The 18,987-nt window shown below is 42.8% G+C and overlaps 1 protein-coding gene across 13 annotated transcripts in view; it reads left to right on the plus strand.

Annotated features, from left to right (window-relative positions):
* Window positions 1–18,987, plus strand: part of KALRN (kalirin RhoGEF kinase) — a 536,830-nt gene that overhangs the window by 337,453 nt on the left and 180,390 nt on the right. For all 13 annotated transcript variants that reach the window (XM_076342988.1, XM_076342996.1, XM_076342997.1 and 10 more), the window contains 2 exons: window positions 6,649–6,844; window positions 12,560–12,726. In XM_076342988.1, the coding sequence (XP_076199103.1) occupies window positions 6,649–6,844; window positions 12,560–12,726 (363 nt within the window). The remainder of the gene's footprint in view (window positions 1–6,648; window positions 6,845–12,559; window positions 12,727–18,987) is intronic.

Here is an 18,987-nt window from a genome sequence, read left to right on the forward strand (position 1 = left end):
TGGCTGTTCGCATCCATCCCTGAGCATAAGTTCAGAAGGGAACAGGAGCCAGCTTTCACAGTAGTTTACTTCACTGTTATTTACAACTCACTTGAGTTTCCCATTCCAGGTTCATAACATTAGCAGAATCTTTCAAGTGAATTAGCTGCCTGCGTGAAGGTACAAGATGTTTTATAGCCCCTCACTGACTTACAGCTGACACTCAGATGTGAGCTGCTTTATTAGAAATAAGAGTTACAGAGATCTTGAGGTACATTTGAAAGAAAGGGAACGGTAAGAAAAATTTCAGCCGCTTCTGTTCATAAGCTGGAATCCTATAATGTCTCATGCTTAGTGAGCTTTTGTTTTTCTTTTCCACATATACCTAGCTTTCAAACTGCACATCACTTCATTTTAAGGAAAGGCAAGCACTAAGCTGTCCTGGGCACCCTGTCTTTTGGAGCTGAATTCCATTGTTTCTCTTGATATTTTTGGGATTCAGGAGCCAAAACCACCGGAGCAGAATCATCACTGTTGACAGCCTTTTCACACTTCAGTGGCCCAGGTCCGCACTAAGCCACTGTGGTATCTCTGTCTTTTGTCAAAAAAATGGGTGACAGTATTGTCATACTGCACAGTGTCAGCCCAAACCGAGGCCTGAGAAGGAGGAACAGCAAACTTTCTGCTTACATGATCTGTAGAAGTGACAGTTTCATTTGCCTTTTCCTACCTACATCTCCTCTACCATATACCTTCAGTATTAGTCTGCTCGTAGATCCACTTACACTGTCATATCCAGTTCTCTGCTCTTCCAGCCTGCTCTGAACGCTGAAGCAGAGCCAAGTCCTGTTGCACCTGGTATCCCTGGTGCCCAATCTCTAGTACGTGCCTTAAAGATCTGGTCTCCCCTACTCCACTGTAACCCCTTTCTTTCTGCACTCTCAGACATTCCCTCAGCATCCAGGAGTCAGAATTACCTTTTTTTGATTCCTTTCTGGATCATATCTGACCTCTCATCTCATCCATCCTCACTCTCTGTTCATCCCAGCTGTATGGCTGCCACCTTTTTTTCTCATGAAGTGAGGTAGATATTCCCTTTTCTTGATTCTGAGCTCTGTACAGATCTGCCCTGTGCCCGTGTGACTGTTCTTCCTGTCCTGCCTCATCCCAATGCTCTACCCACTCTTCTCGCCTTTGCTCCTCCTCCTACTTGCTCCATCGTTTCTCTTGCAGCCTGCCTCCTACATTTGCTCGTTCTTCCCAAGCATCTTTACTCTTGTTCAGATCCCTCTTGCCAGCCCACTCTCTTTGTGTTGATAGCTTCTGCTCCCAGGATAGAACTTTCTTTCCCTCCTCCTCATATGCCCTTCCTCAGCCCATACTTCAAAATATCAGCTCCTATGTGATTCATTTGCCATATAACATTTATTTTCTTTTGCTTGATTCCTCATTTCCCCTCTCCACCTCCTTCAATTGGCAAACAAAATTTTCTGGTTGGCATTAAACAGGATGACTTTAGGTGTCAAACACTGAATTAAGGCCAAGAAAGCAGCATTCAAGGCTCAGCAGCACCATTTTGTAGAAAATCTCAGCAGCAGCAGCAAAAATGATACTTAGGATCTAGATATGAAATTATTGCAGATGTACAATTGCCTGCACAGCAGCTGCTGCAGCTTGGGTAGGCTCTTTGGCCTAATTCACAAGCAGCCTGCAATGTAGGCATGAGATGGCTGGACTGCTACTTTTGTTATTATTGCTGCTATTACTTTTCATCTGCGTACCTCTTCTCTACACCTCTCCTCTTTCTCCAGGATTGAAGATGAAAATGTCTCTCCCCCTTCGGTCGTGTTATCTGCTGGTGTTGCAACATGATAAATCCAGGAAGCAGCAAATGCAGCAGTATTGCAGCAGTGGGAATTTGGGTATATTAAGTTGCTGCTTTAGGAGGAACCTTGCTTAAGGAGTATGTGGTCTAGACTGTGGTCGCTGTGTCTGCATGAAAAACAGACCCAGCTGACATAGTCTGTGTATCTGTTATAGCCTTGTGATAGTAGCATGGAGCTCAGCACAAACCCAGTATTTGCTCATGTGCTGAAGTTAACTCTTGTGCTGCCTCCACTGCTCTGATAAGGATATCTCAGGTATCTCATTTAATACTAGATTGGGTTCACTACCAGCATTAGTTCCCCTCCCATTATCATGGCAGCAGGAGCATCTATTTCAGGTGAAGAATGAAGAAATGTGCTTTCTAGGCTCATTGTCAATCAATAGCTTTGTTGTGTCTTTCTCATTAGTACTCTGGGATCACTTGACCTTCCTTTAGTAATAGGGAGCTGTTTCTTGGCCACCAACCTTATATGACCTGCAAGGAAGGAGCATGGCTCCTTCCAGGGAGTCAGCCAGAGTGTGGCTGACAATGAGGTATGTGTGTAGCTTTCCCTGGAACAGTGTGGGCACCTGGGGATAAGTCTGCTGCTTTTGCTAATGCAGACCTGTGCACTGCCACTGTTGCTGCTCTCATGACCCTTCTGCTTTGGTACAATTTCTCTGTCATGCCACAGAAGAACAGAGCAGAGCTCAGGGCTTCTCTTGCAGCAGGGCTTCTCTTCTCTCAGGGCATGTGAGGGATGCTAAGGTCTGTTTAGAATTACAAACACTGGGAAGTACAGTGAATAAACATAAGAAGTGCTGTCAGTTCTTCACACCAAAAATCTAGCAGATGAACAGAGTAAACTCTAATCAGCCATTCTTCTGGGTCAAAAGGGAATTAAACAAGTTCATGGCCAAGTGAGCCTCATTTATGAGACAATTCCTGACAAAGGCCCAGTGCAATTGGCTCTTACCACAGCTTAGGAGATAGGACACTTTTGTCTGATGCAGTACAAGTTTCACCGTAGATGTCAATGCCTGACCAGTCTGTGAAAGCATCCAAAGTCCTTTTATAGACTTGAAAAATATACATCTATAGTTAACAGAGCTGCCTAATTACAGCTCTTCCTGAAGAAAAATAAATCATTTTCCATATACCCAAGTCAAAAGAGTTAGGGACTCAAATTCAGACTCTGGGACCATTTCCAAATGGTCCAGTTTGAAGTACAGAAAATGCTGGGATTTTGAGGCATTGACTGTACAGACAGAAAAGGAAATGTCTTAATAAGACATGCAAAGCAGCATGGTCTCTGGGATAGGGCACCAGATTGGGATTCAGGAAACCTGGGTTGTTATCACAGCTCTGCTATTGCTTCTTTGCCTTCGTGTGCTTTAGATTCCATTCTAGCCATCTGTTTGTCTCAGTTACAAGAGCAATGTACCCAACCTTCCTGTACACACTTCGCCCGAGAAATTTGGTGATGTTCCACCTCTCACTGTGCCTGACTCCTTCCTCTCTTCCCTTAACCCAGCACATGGGATGATTGTCACTCCTTCATCAGCCCCCACTTGGAGGCAACTTCCCTCCTTCTTTCCTTCTCCCCTCCGTTGGTGGCTGTGCTCCTCGCCCTGGCAGAACTGGTACTAGCCTAACAAGCCCTGCTAGACCTGTCCAACTGTCCAGAGCCACTCAGGTGCAGTCTTAGCCCCTGTTCTGGGTCCTGGCAATGTGAGATGGAGCCCCGTGGACTGCGCTCGCATCCCAAGGAGTTTATCAGCTCATGTCCTGACTGCCTGTACTGTCCTTTCCTCTTTAATTGGAACCACTGATTTGAACTGGGGAGCGTCGATAACAGAGCATAGACCCTTCAGTGCCTTCCAATGGCTAACAGGACAGGTAAATATTTAGCTGCAGCTGCTCCTGTGTGGGGAGCCTGGTGAAAGCTGGCTGCCGACATGAGCACGAGGAGCACTGGTTGCCTGGGAGGCAATCCCTCTCTTGAATGATGATGACTTTCTGCTAGAGACCTGTCTTGGACACTCATGCCTAAGGGGCAAAAAGGAGTACAGTCAGGAACAGCCATTTCCCTGTGCTCCAGTGGAAATTATTGTAGATTTAATGATAAAAGCAATGCTTCTCAGTGTCCCTTCCACAGCCAAGTGGAAATCTACTAAGAGAAACAGCACCACAGCAGAGAGGTTTACCCAGGCAGTTTTGTAGAAGTGCTGGATCTCAGTATACTTGTGGAAACATTTGTTGTTTCCTTCATGTGTCCATTGTCGACTCCCCTGACAGTTCAACCCTCTGAAAGATTTGCGTTTTCTTGTCCTGGGGTTGATGTCCATAGACGTAAATGGGATGGAGGGATTTTGTTTTGATCAGAATCCCCCAATTGTAGCATCATGGCTGTCAGAGCAAACTAATGTAACATATTCTTTGATTGTTTTAATCTTTTCTATTACTGTCACTTAAAAATGCTGTTAGACATCTTCCTGAGCGCACACGCATGGGAATGTTCACAGGAAATTGGGAAGTACTTTGTGAACCCTTGCAAAATTTCAAATAATTATGTTCTAGCAGCCTGGCAATCAATGCAATGAATTCAAACAGACAATATTTTTAATAGCTCATAAAAAATAAAATTCTTCTGATTCACTTATATCACATGCCTTTCCATTAGAAAGAGCAGAAAGGGCTTTGCATTGAACTTTAAATGTTATTGTCATGACTGTAGGAACCTGCGCTTACTCTAAATTCATTCCGTTGTTTGTAGTTTGAAACAAGGTCAAGACCACCTCAGTTCTGATTACTGTTAGCTGAGGATCTGTCTCTAAATGTAAATGTATCTAGTAAAACCCTTCTCCAGCATCTACTTTGACTATTTCTCCATAACTGTTAAATCTGCCAATAAGCCTCCACAGTCCAGGAATTCTAGCTATGACGTGTGAATGAATCAGAGGCTGCTGGAATCAGGAATGGGGCCAAAGAGACTGTAGAGATAGCTATTATTTAAAGGTAATTGGGTGGAATGGGCAATGGAACAAGCTGAAGAAAAATAGAAGCCCCTCAGGATGTCCACACTCTGCCTTTCACCCTGCAGCTGAGGTCCCAGGTTCTTTGTGCAGTAAATCTGCTTTTCTACTTCTCTCAAGAAAGAGCCTAAAAACTGCTTATGTTTTCCCTTCTAATGCAAAACTGTGTACTCCCATCCGTGCTAATGTGAGAAGGGCTGAGAGACGGTCTGTTTGGGTTGCCTTCTTGTGCCTGCGTTGGATATAATGTATGCTTTCTGGAAAGAAAAACTGAATAGAAAATTTTAAATGTTGGCTACTTAGGAAGTTAAGCATCTCACTGCACGCAGGCACTGAAGAACACCTTTAATGAGAAACAGAGAACTTTCCACTACATCATAACATGCACAAGTGGGAATTTAGATACCTAGTTTTAGCTCTCCTGAATCTAGCTGTGAGGAATCAGAATGAAGGCATTTATTTAATAATTTAAATAATAATTTATTTTAATGTTTTTTAAATACTTTGAAAAATTGTATTCTGCAGAGTACTAGCCTATATGCATGATTTGATTCCCATTCCCCTTGTCCCCCCTCCCTCATTCATTGTCACTAGCATGTTCCCTCTTTCTTGTCTGTAGTAGCAGAATCTAGGTTGAGGTGAGACTGTGCTGTTTGGGTGGAGGCTAGATCTTGCTTTAATTGAAAAGGCAAAACCAGAGAAGGACTTTGATACCGGTTGGCTACTTGTGGGCTAAAATGTAAAATACAGAAGATACAGTAAATGGACTGCTAAAATCATCAGACTGCGTGTTATAATCAGGAAGCAAAGAAAGCAACAGAAGATTTTGCATGTTCCTATGAGTTATTGGCAGGTTATATAGGTCTTTGGTTAGAGCCAGGTACCATTCATGATTCTACTGATGATTCACCTAGCCCTTGAGTATGATGTTTCTGTGCTGTGCTTTCCCCATCTGTAAAAGTGAATTATTTATATTCATTCCCCAGTGTAAAAGTTTTCAGATCCACAGGAAAAAAAAGTTGTACAGGGCCTTTTCCCAAGTCCACCAAAGACAACAGAAAGACCCTTATAAAAGACTGTAAGTCCCTGAAAGTACAGCATAGGACTCATTGTACAACTGCAGTCAGTGCTGTGGAGGTTAACTCACAAATTAGTAATAAAATATTTAGTATCCTGATGTATTTTCTGTGAACAATGGGTACCTACTGTTCACAATTCATTATATCAATAATAATAATTCTGAAAATGTATTAGTTATCCCTGTTTTAGGGCTTAATGGAAGCAGCTTATAATTTCAATTCTATAAAGATAGAATAAATAATACTTCCATCTGTAATATGTAACATACAGTGCATTGCAAAATGTTTTTAGAAACATTCAGGCTGTTTTGGGATTACGTGGTCACAAGTGTTACAAATTATTTTGCAATTCTGTAAGCATTACTTCTTCATTTAAATTTGAATTTTTTCAGAAACATTATCTCTACCATCCATGTGAATATAGTGGGTCTTCTCTTACAGTGCCCTTTGGAATGTGTAACGGAAAAAGAAGGTGTCAGACTTGTTGGACCAATAACCTTTTCATGGATCCTCACCTAAGCAAAATGTCAAGCGTGACCATTAAGTGGGCAGGATGCAGAGTGTACTGAGGCTGTGGTTTGGGGGTTTCTGGTTCAGAGTCAAAACACAGTTTGATCCAAACACAGTTTGAGAGGAAGATTTTTCGTTGGTCTTGAGTGAATACAGTGTCTGTTTTCTGCCCGTGAAGGTTACAGCAGAGTTAGATGCCTGGAATGAAGATCTGCTGAGACAAATGAATGATTTCAATACCGAAGACCTCACTCTGGCTGAGCAACGTTTGCAGCGTCACACTGAGCGGAAGTTGGCCATGAACAACATGACCTTTGAAGTCATCCAGCAAGGGCAAGATTTACACCAATACATCATGGAGGTCCAGGCTTCAGGTGAGCAGAACAATTTGATCTCTATTTTACACAAGAAGAAAAAAACCCCAAAAACCAAGAAAACCCCAAACCCCAAAAATGCATATCAAGCAAAAATACCCCAATACATACCAAATACATCAGCTTTTAACATAAGTAAGTGTGGGCAATACCTGTCTCTCCACTCCCAGAACTGTTCCACAAGTTTTGGGAATTCTTTGATTCAGGATTATATGTCAAAAATTGCTGTGACTTTGAGACTGAAACTCATTGAGGAAATAAAGCTGACTTTCAAGTTTCATTCAGAAAGTTTCACAACTGCAGGATGGAGTTTGTGATCAGTTCCAAAGTGGATGGAGAGGGGAGGGCAAGACAAGTTACAGTGGTAGGTCCTTGTCCTTGCACCGGCTCACAAACTAGCACTGCAGAGAATCATGAGTTACAGATGCTTTAGCTGGCCGGTCAGACCTCAGGTCTGGATGAAGTCTAGTCATTCTAGACTGCTAAGCTTGTTAACCTTTCTGCAACTACACTTTATTGAGAGGCAAACTGACCAGATATGCTGGCTTCTTTCTCTGCAGACTTGAGCACCTTTTCCCTGTGCTCGTTTCAGGGTGCAGACATGCCCAAGAGAGGAGTGAGGGGAGAAATAAACTAGTTATCCAAGAGCCCTCTGGGAAAGAATCAAATATGAGAGCCTTGAAACCAGTCATGAAATGGAACTGTTGTTTCCAGCCAGCTCTAATTGGAATTATTTTGTATAAAAAGGGAATATGATAAACCATACTGGAATTTTCCTTTTCAGTGTGCACTTGAAAATTAAAGGTAGCAACTTGGATGTAAAAAAAAGCCTTTGGCATGTGCTCTTAAATGACAGACTTGATTCATGTTGACAGGGAGTCTGTCTGATACTTTTACTCTGCTTCTCAGCAGTAGGATCCTATTTCTAAGACATCCTATGAATCAGGATTTTTGTATCCTTGCATTTTGCATTTGGAGAAGGAATATCATAATTCAGATTAATCACTGCGTGAAGTCCAGAAGTGAATGTTACTTGTGAAGTGTTTTAACCTTCTTAAATGTCTGGAAAGAGTGCAAAGCAAGAGCAATTCCTGTTCTTTCCCTCCCAATTTGCACTTTCAAAACAAAAAGGATTTTATGGTTTTATTCTTTGGCAAACATTTTACCTCTAGACACCCACCTTTAAAAAAATATGGCAGTATTCAGCCTGATTTGGCAAGCTTCACTCAGCAGAGGCTTAAGGACTGCTACAAGAGTATGTTGTGAACTAGACAAATTCAGTGCATTGTGTGAACCATGTGTGTGAGCTTCTATGAGATCTGCCCGCACTACGCCTGGTCCTGTGCTTCAGCTCACTTGCTTTCTGGGATAGAAAACTTGTCCTAATACATCAGTTAAGATGCGTGTGTGTGTGTGTGTCCACTCCCACCGCCCCCCGCCATCCTGGAAGAATCTTAATATGAGTAGGAATCCATGGGAGGTAAAGAATATGATCCAGAACAGAGCACAGTCAGGAGTCTCAGTGACTGATTTTTAGGGGGGGGGGAATATTTGTGTGTGTCAAGAAGTTAGAAGCAACTTCTTTTGGACTGCAGACAAAAGATTAGCAACTAAATGAACTGACTTTTAAAATATTTTTTTATAAGATTATCTAAGATCACTTTCTATGAAGCCTACCCAATAAAAATCCATTGCTCCCAAAGGCAAGGAAGCAGAAGCCTCATGGGGCTGTAGAGTAACTGTAGTTAATCAAAGGTAATGGTCATGTCTGCCATGCATGGAATGCTAAATGCTGGGAGAATGGCAAAATAAGAGAGAGAGAGTGCTCTTGGGAGCCTACCGTTTCTTATTTCAATAAAGGACAGTTATACTCGATAAAAAATTAATTTAATTTTACTCACTCTTCCTGAATCCTATATCATAGTCATTCAGTGCATAAGTTAAGGGATGATTGTTCTTACTGCCAGAGCTGCGAACTCGCAGGGGTTCTGGGAAATCAGCTGCTATTGCTGCTTCCTATTGTACAGTGTCACCACTGTTACAATCAAAACTCAGCTGTAGCCCTAGAAGATAAAGCCAGAAAAAATGTGATTTTTCAGGGACATTCTACCTAACCAGCCACTCTTAATTGACCAAGTTTCTTCCCTTCCCTATAATTCTCTTTGAGCTTTATTCTTTTTATCATGTCACACAGGAATCTGATCCAATTTTGATTATTCTGGCGTTTGGCTTGGAGGTCTTTAAGCTAGTAAGTCTGTCAGATAAAATTACATCCAGGTTTTTCTACGCATGATGCCTTTCTCACTTGGAAATCTTGTGCAGGTAGAAAAAGACGGTTTTAGACTTTCACCCATGATTTTTGCATGTCCGATGCAGATTTGGAGCAGTGATTCTTACCAGGCTGTGGAGTGTCTGGAAATCCCTGTGAACATTGTGATGTTGGTACAATAAATACAGTGGTCCTGTGATGCACCATATCAGACTGTGCAGATATTCAGGGCATCTGTGCATGTGAGGCATCTATGCAAGTCCAGTATTTCCAAAGCTCCATACAGCTCAGAGTTATGTTCCTATGATTCCTTCCACTACACCAGCACATGTGGGTGAGCCTGGTTTGGATTAGCCTGTTTTCACCATCAGAATAATTATTCTTCAAAGAAATGGTTGTTTTTATTAGGGGATGTGTAAGATCTGGAAGTCAGGTTGTGTTTTCTGAAATTTTGCAGTACTTTCAAATTGTTTTCATGTCTCACTAAAATCTGTGTCCTTCAGGAACATATTTGCATTTAGAGAATATTATAACAGTATTCTGAAGAAGACTGGACTTTTTAACGAGCCAGAACTTTTTATTCCAATGAACCTGTCTTCTATTTTTCCAGTTTGATTGTAGCTCTACTGAGAGCAAAGCTAAATATGTGGGCAAATATACTCAAAACTGGATGTTGATTTTTGGGTGTCTAACTTGATATGTTGAAAGGGCCTGGTGTTTCCAGAAGTGGCAGCTCAGACATTTCTGAGAAATCTATTTCCTATGGAAAGTTTAGGATCATAATTGAGCAGTGATTTAACATCTCGACCCGAGCTGCAGTGATGACGCATTCGTGTAATTCATTAGCATATGTACCTCAGTCGTTCTGATTCTAGGTACTAAAAGTAGTTACACTTTAATAGCTGATTAATTGATTGCACAAATTTATTCGGTTATTCAAGTCCATTTGCATTGTCAATATCATTGTCATAATGAGCACCCCAGTTAGGAGTCGCTCATGGTTTACAGGGCTACCTTTTTATGCCTGAGAAGCAATTTATCTAAGTCAAGCCTGAAATACACTGCAAAGCTGATGTTGGGGAAATTTATACAGTCCCTACCTGTTACATGGAAAATTCAAAGCCCTTTTGTTTCCTAGTTGTCAAGCTGACATCATTCACGTCTTTTCCCAGCATTGCATTGCTTAAAAGGGAAATGCAAATCTATTTCATATTGTTTGTGATGTCAGTTATAGTTAGTTATAACTATAGTTTATATTGCAAGGAAGAGGGTACTAAACTTTCCTGTCACAGGCTTTTAATAGTTCAGCCTAAGAACAGGTTCAAAGCAGTTTCAAAACAGCTTTTTACAGGTCAAAAAGCAATACCCCTTCCTTACGCTGAATAGTATCTCACATTGCAAACAGCTCAGGTGTAACTAATGTATGTTTTGTAGGATGCCAGTTAGTGTGGCTCAGTACTCTTTTCTGTAATATCTTTTTTAAACATTTTCAATTCATTATCCTTCACTTGATATCTGCTGCACTGGTTGAGACGTTATAAGAAAATGGCAACCAAGTTTGGTTTATCAGAAAATCAGCTGTGCTTTTCTATCTATCAAAACATAATGTAAAGATAATATGTATGAAATTATTCTGAAAACAAGGCTTTCTGTTTTGCAAACCAATCTTTGAGAAAAGTAAGTGCTCTCACCGCATGCACTGGCACCGTAGAATAAATCTGCGTGACATATGACAAGCAAGAAAGGGCAGCTCATTCATCATAGGGAGCGCAGGCTGCCCTTGGATAGCATCCCAGGCAGTTTACTGGTTGCTGCTGATGAGTTAGCACAATCAAAACCATACCAGCTGAGTGTGCATGAAGGAAAACCTGCATTTAATATTGGATAGGTGTGGTGAAGTCAAGCATTCAAAAAGCCATCATGTCCTGAGGATACAGAACCATATGCAGGCTAATTGTAGCAACAATGCATGGTGTCTGGCAATTGAAAGGAACTTCACTCCCAAGAATAGAAACATATATTAAATTTCCAGTTCTAAATGGGAAGCCACTTTATTTGGTAATGAAGAAACTGTTTTGTTTTGGCTGGGAAAGGGAATAAGCCAATCACTGGCATTCCCGTGTGCTTTTTCTGATAAAACCAGGAAAAAGAGGATAGGGTCAATCATAAGGTCATATTTATTTTGTGTACTGTCCTCTGTAGATACCACTGTGAGGGAGAATGAAGGTCACAAGTCTCTGAGGAGGATAAAGGGGGAAGAAAAGGCATCTCTCTAAATGGGTTTTAAAAATAGTGTCCAAGCTTTTTGTACAGCAATTAACACATTTCTTTTTTAATGTCCTATTATTCCATGAAATCAAATGGCTTTGGAGAAAAGTGTAGTGTTTTCTCAGCATTACTGCAATCTGATTATTTTTATATTGGCTTCCTGAGCCTCCCTGTATTGAGGCCAATGGCAAAATTTCAGTAGACCTCAATAAAGGAAGAGCCGGGTCTTTATTAGTTTATAATCACAGGGATTACAGTAGCATGGGATGATGTTGTATTTCCTCCAGGCCAAACTTTCACAATTACACTGATAATGTAGCCAGCAATGCTATCGCACCAGTGTAATAAAGAAGGAAGATATGAAGCTCTGCGTTGTATTTCATGTAACCACTACACTCAAGGCTCATAGGGTCATAAGAAAATTCAGGAGGTAGGAGGGGACTCAGGAGGTCTCTATTTCAACCTCCTGATCAAGTCAGGGTCAGCTATGAAATCAGACCAGGTCATTCAGGGGTTTATCAATTTCATACAGGATGAAAGGAATGGGGAATGTGGTACTAAGCCACCTTTCTCTCTGGTATGTGAGGATTGGATGAAAGTCAGTCTGTGGAATAATTCTGAAGGAACTATAGGTTGGTTTAATTGTTGTTAATGATCCTCTAAAGTGTCCAGATGGAAAAAAAAATTGCACTGTGGAGTTCCATGCACTTGTAGCACTACCATAGATCTGGCAACTAGAGTTTGCTTCCTTTATTTCACTTTTCTATTTTCTTTGTCATCTTTTTTCTTTTCTAAGTTCTTTTCAACATGCATTTCTAAAGTATAAGTTAATGAATTACTGTATGAAAGGGAGGTTTTTTCTGTCTTTTTTTTTTTTTTTTTAATTTGATGTTCATGTGAGTTTTTGAGCAAGGTTGTGGTTAAATCATGTCCTATTAGCCAGATGCTGATGGGTGAGATAAGCAATGATCACCAGAGAAACACTACTTTGTAGAAAAATGTAGTAATACAGAATAGGAAACTGGGAAAGCCAAGTATTACATGTGAGAGAGTTTAGTGAGAGAGAACTACTCAGAGAGTTGCAAATCAATGTGTTAGGTGGCAAAAAAATTTTAAGCTTACGTTTGTGCAACAACTGATATTTCAAATAAGTGCAATGATCTCTCTGCATGTTACAGGCATTGAGCTGATCTGTGAAAAAGACATTGATCTTGCGACACAGGTTCAAGAACTGCTGGAATTCCTTCATGAGAAACAGCATGAGCTGGAGCTTAATGCTGACCAAACTCACAAGAGGTTAGAGCAGTGCCTTCAGCTCCGGCACCTACAGGCTGAAGTCAAGCAGGTGAGAGTTTTTAACCACACTTAAGGGTCTTAAATGGGTTTTCAGCCATTACATACATGCAAACTGCTAAACCAGCTTCTGCCAAGTCACATACCCTTAGGTGGACAATCTTAATCCCCCTTTCCTTAACAGTACTTGATTTGCTGACAGATTGCAGCATGACCCTTTACAAATAATGAAAGGCTCTGTTCCATCTAGTGTGCATATATTTGGCTTCATGAATAGTTATGGGAAGTCTGTGCAGAACTGACCCTGTAACTTCTCAACTGGAGAAGCTGCCTCAAACTCCATGTGTTCTGGGAATATAATGATTTGATTTGGGATCCAGACTTACCCTGTTGTGGAGAATTGGCCCAAAGCAAAGGATAACTGAGCTGTGAGGTCTAAGTATGACATTACAGTAGTTTTACCTTTTCATTTATTGCTATACATCTGTTGACGTCCAGGAATCTTTAACATCTTCTGGGTGAGATAAAAAATTCTGTCTGTGGTTTCTAGATCCTAGGACTTGTTTAGCCATTTTAGTATTGTTACATTGCCTTTCTTCCAGATTTCATCCTAGTGTAGGCAGTTGTGTTCTGCCTCCCTAGGTTTCCCCTGATATTTAATTTGGATGCCTCACATTTCTTTGTTTTCCTTTGCTACACAGGATAATGCTATACTTCCTAATCCATAGGTGGCTTCACATGTCAGTGTATGTCTGGATTTCAATGGAACGGTCTTGGTTTCATTAGGAAAACCAGGAACATTTTTCCAGACACCCGGAATATTCAGGTTTCCATTTTACCAGTACATGGGGGAGGGTGTGGGTGTGGGTATTTTTTTCCAAATTCTATAAGGTGTTTGTGAAAAAGATTTGCTTCTTTGTTTACTAAAAAAAAATATATATATATATATATACTGACTGCTCAGTACACATGATCATAGTTATTTCTTCAAAAGTGAATACTTGAGTGACGCTTGATCTGAATTGTTTTTTCATTGCTGGCAAAAAATCCTTCATTCTCAGACAACTCTCAAGCTAGAAGCTGGCAGCACCAACACCAGTGCATACATTTTCTTTCAAAGTCCACTTTGATGTGAATATTTTGCAACCCTAAATGAAAGTAGCACAGAACTCTCCTAAATTTTTATTTTGAAAATGTAGTCATTTTGCATTTGTGGTAATTGAAGGCCAACTCCACATGAAGCTCCAGAGCTCTATGGAGTGCTTTGGCTTTCTTCTGAAAAAAAGCAGACTCTGATATTCATAGTCACCACCTTAATATGATTATGAAGTGTATCCTTTTTTCCATAGGTTCCCAAAGTTTCTTACACACAACTTAGGTAGGCTTGGAGTTCTGTGCGGTAGATTTATAAAATCATAGAATCATTAAGGTTGGAAAAGACCTCTAAGATCATCGAGTCCAACCGTCAACCCAACACCACCATGCCCACTAAACCATGTCCCTAAGCGCCTCATCTACACGTCTTTTAAATACTTCCAGGGATGGGGACTCAACCACTTCCCTGGGCAGCCTGTTCCAATGTTTAACCACTCTTTCAGTAAAGAAATTTTTCCTCATGTCCAATCTAAACCTCCCCTGGCACAACTTGAGGCCATTTCCTCTCGTCCTATCGCTTGTTACTTGGGAGAAGAGACCGACACCCCCCTCGCTACAACCTCCTTTCAGGTAGTTGTAGAGTGTGATAAGGTCTCCCCTAAGCCTCCTCTTCTCCAGGCTAAACAGTCCCAGTTCCCTCAGCCACTCCTCACAGGACTTGTTCTCCAGACCCTTCACACGAGCCTCGTTGCCCTTCTCTGGACACGCTCCAGCACCTCAACGTCCTTCTTGTAGTGAGGGGCCCAAAACTGAACACAGTATTTGAGGTGCGGCCTCACCAGTGCCGAGTACAGGGGCACGATCACTTCCCTACTCCTGCTGGCCACACTATTTCTGATACAGGCCAGGATGCCATGGGCCTTCTTGGCCACCTGGGCACACTGCCGGCTCATGTTCAGCCGGCTGTCGACCAACACCCCCAGGTCCTTTTCCACCGGGCAGCTTTCCAGCCACTCTTCCCCAAGCCTGTAGCACTGCATGGGGTTGTTGTGGCGCAAGTGCAGGACCCGGCACTTGGCCTTGTTGAACCTCATACAGTTGGCCTCGGCCCATCGATCCAGCCTGTCCAGGTCCCTCTGCAGAGCCTTCCTACCCTCGAGCAGATCAACACTCCCGCCCAACTTGGTGTCATCTGCAAACTTACTGAGGGAGCACTCGATCCCCTCACCCAGATCATTGATAAAGATATTGAACAAGACCGGCCCCAGTACTGAGCCCTGGGGAACACCGCTCGTGACCGGCCGCCAACTGGATGTAACTCCATTCACCACAACTCTCTGGGCCTGGCCGTCCAGCCAGTTTTTGACCCAGCGCAGAGTACACCTGTCTAAGCCGTGAGCCGCCAGCTTCTCTAGGAGAATGCTGTGGGAAACGGTGTCAAAGGCCTTACTGAAGTCCAGGTAGACCTCATCCGCTAGGTGGGTCACCTGGTCATAGAAGGAGATCAGGTTGGTCAAGCAGGACCTGCCTCTCATGAACCCGTGCTGGCTGGGCCTGATCCCCTGGTTGTCCCGCGCATGCCTTGTGGGCGCCCTCAAGATGAACTGTTCCATAATCTTCCCCGGCACCGAGGTCAGGCTGACAGGCCTGCAGTTCCCCGGATCCTCCTTCCGGCCCTTCTTGTAGATGGGCATCACATTGGCAAGCCTCCAGTCATCCGGAACCTCCCCCGTTAGCCAGGACTGCTGAGGTGGTGTAGCAGGCCGTTAACTGCTTCCTCTTGGATTATGGGGGGTTCATCCTTCTCGCCGTCCCTGTCTTCCAGCTCAGGGGGCTGAATACCCTGAGGATAACTGGTCTGCCTGTTAAAGACTGAGGCAAAGAAGGCAGTAAGTTCCTCAGCCTTTTCCTCATCCTCGGTGACAGTGTTCCCCCCCCCCCCCCGGCCCCGCATCCAATAAAGGATGGAGATGCTCCTTGGCTCTCTTTTTGTCATTAATATATTTGTAAAAACATTTTTTGTTGTCTTTAATGACAGCGGCCAGATTGCGTTCTAGCTGGGCTTTTGCCTTTCTCATTTCCTCTCTGCACGACCTAACGAGATCCCTGTACTCTTCTTGAGTCGCCTGCCCCTTCTTCCACAAGTGGTAAATTCTCCTTTTTTTTCCTGAGTCCCAGCAAGAGCTTCCCGTTCAGCCGGGCCGGTCGTCTTCCCTGCCCATTCTTCTTACAGCGTATGGGGACAGCCTGCTCCTGCGCCTTTAAGACTTCCTTCTTGGAGATCGTCCAGCCTTCCTGGACCCCTTTGCCCTTCAGGACTGTCTCCCAAGGGACTCTCTCAACCAGTGTCCTGAACAGGCCAAAGTCCGCCCTCCGGAAGTCCATGGTTGCGGTTTTGCTGGTCCCCCTCCTTATTTCACCAAGAATCGAGAGTTCTACCATTTCATGGTCACTAAGCCCAAGACGGCCTCCGACCACCACATCTCCCACCAGTCCTTCTCTCTTAGTAAACAGCAGGTCGAGCGAGGCACCTCCCCTGGTAGGCTCACTTACCAGCTGTGTCAGGAAGTTGTCTTCCACACACTCCAGGAACCTCCTAGACTGCTTCCTCTCTGCCGTGTTGTATTTCCAGCAGACGTCCGGGAAGTTGAAGTCCCCCACGAGAACAAAGGCTAGCAATTGAGAGACTTCTGCCAGCCGCTTGTAGAACGCTTCATCTGCCCCTTCATCCTGGTTGGGTGGTCTATAACAGACTCCCAGCAGGGTATCTGCCTCGTTGGCCTTCCCCTTCATCCTTACCCATAAACACTCAACCTTATCATCATCACAATCGTTGAGCTCTAGACAATCGAAACACTCCCTAACATACAGAGCCACCCCACCGCCTCTCCTTCCTCGCCTGTCCCTTCTGAAGAGTCTATAGCCATCCATTGCAGCACTCCAATCGTGAGAGTCACCCTACCATGTTTCTGTGATGGCGACTAAGTCATATCTATCCCGCTGCACAATGGCTTCCAGCTCCTCCTGCTTGCCGCCCATGCTGCGTGCATTGGTGTAGATGCACTTGAGCTGGGCTTCGCCCCCAGCATCGGCATGCCGCCCTTAGGCTCATCTCTAATGAGCCTGGTTTTATCCCCTCCCCCCTTTGAACCTAGTTTAAAGCCCTCTCGATGAGCCCCACCAATTCATGAGCGAGAATCCTTTTCCCCCTGTGAGACAGCTGGACTCCATCTCTTGCCAGCAGGGCCGGTGCCGTTCATCATCTACTTCATCATTTATGATGAAGTATAGCCGTTTTAACTTATCATAGAAAACAGAGAGGAGTAATATGTGTAGCAGATGATATGCTAAAAACGCAGGTTATTGCTATCTGACCAAGTGGCACTAGCGCACTTGACCAGGATGAAGTGCCAGTTGGTCAGCCCTATGCGTGCTCCTGGAGCCGTACAGTGGCAGTGCAGCACTCTGCAGGTACCTGATGTTACTTGCCTCATTATCAAGTATCTGCTGGGCCTTAGCTGTTTTACAAACCAAAATCTAACCAAAGGAAATGATTTTAGGACTGAACTATCTAACACTTACTGTGAGAGGAGAACAGCTGCCTTGAATTAGTATTTCCTTAACGGAGCTTGGGACCATCGGAGCCTTCATTACTGTGTGACCTTTCAGCAAACCAATAGTGAAGAATCACTTTATTTGTTCAGCTGAATACTAAGGACTCCTTTGCTTATTAACCTATAAATTACCACAGCTACAGTTTCCCTTAGAAAGAGGCAAGTTAAAATATATCTGCGTCCTATCTATTTGGTTTCCTGTAGATGAATGATATTCCCAACTATTTAGTGAAATTGGGAAATATATTGATTTTGGCTTGTAGTTCATCTCCAGTCTGGTCCAGATTTCCTTCACTTTCATTTTAGTGCATCTGAGACGATGGATGATCTCATTACCAAATTGCTCTCACTCTTGTGAATCAGTTGAGATGTGGTTGCCGCAAGATACCTGCTGTAGCTGTGATTAAGTTCTGCTGACATAGTAAAATTAGTCAAGGCTGCTACATGTACATGTGTTTGCATTTTGATATAATGGCTCATGGAAATACAAAGTCTTTTAACTGTCTCTATCTATTTAAGTCTCATTTACCAGGGATTTCTGCTTTATATCATATGCACCAAGGGTTTGAATGCGAGGACGATGAATCGAAGTTTGGGGCCATTAAAGCAGAACAATTCCAAATGAGATGTTCTGTGAACTGCTTTAGAGTGGAAATAGTATAGATCAGTGATTCAGATACTCTTTGTTATTAAGAAAGATCCTGCCCAAGACTGATTTCCCCTCATTTGGATCCCACTCATTTCTGACAGAAACTACAGAGATTGTATTGTTTACATAAAAGTAATAGCAGGATAGAGTTGTGGAGATCAGTTTAAAAAACAAACTCTCTAATGCTGTGCTTGCAGCTGTTTGGCTTCCCTATCCCCTTATTTTATCTTTGTATGTTTTATTTCTTTTTTTGATAAGTGTTGAACTTGACCTAATTTACTCCCAGATATCCTCACAGTGTCCCACTACGCTTATTTTCCAGGTTGTTCTGAAGTGTATTTATTCCTTTTCATGTGCCTGTTATCCATCCACTTTTGCTGTTTGGCATTAGATTTGCTTCCAGGTGAATATGTCCAAAGGATGATGGGAAGCAGTCATTTGAGAGACACTGAATATATTTATTTTTTTCCCAATCTAATGTCACAGAGCTCCTGGAAACCTGACGCAGTTTTGAGCATGGCTGAAATTAACAGAAGGTATCCTTGCTGGTGGCTGTGTCTGTGGTAGTAAGAGCCTCTCAAAGAAGCTGCAAAGGGTCCAGAGACGTAGAAGATTCACTTACATTATTTTGCCTTTTAAACTTAAAAATCTTTTCCGACGTAACTTGATGTGTATCATTAGCAAGGCCTTAAGTTGTCTTTAGAAACATCAAGGAAGGCATTCTGACTAAACTAAACCAGCAGACAGAAACACTATGTAACGCAGAGCTCTCATTTCTTAAGGAAGGCTGCACAAGAGGTGCCTCACTTTTTATTTTCCCTGTAAGGTCTGATTCTGTGCTCTGTGAAGATGGCAGAGTTTCAGGGTATGAATTTTAGAAGAACTTGGTACTATTATTTAATTTCAGAGGAGCCATATGCAGAAGTAGCCTGTTTTAAGCAAATTAGAGTCAAAG

The sequence above is a fragment of the Aptenodytes patagonicus genome, chromosome 6 (assembly GCF_965638725.1).
Source record: "Aptenodytes patagonicus chromosome 6, bAptPat1.pri.cur, whole genome shotgun sequence".
Taxonomy (NCBI): Eukaryota; Metazoa; Chordata; class Aves; order Sphenisciformes; family Spheniscidae; genus Aptenodytes; species Aptenodytes patagonicus.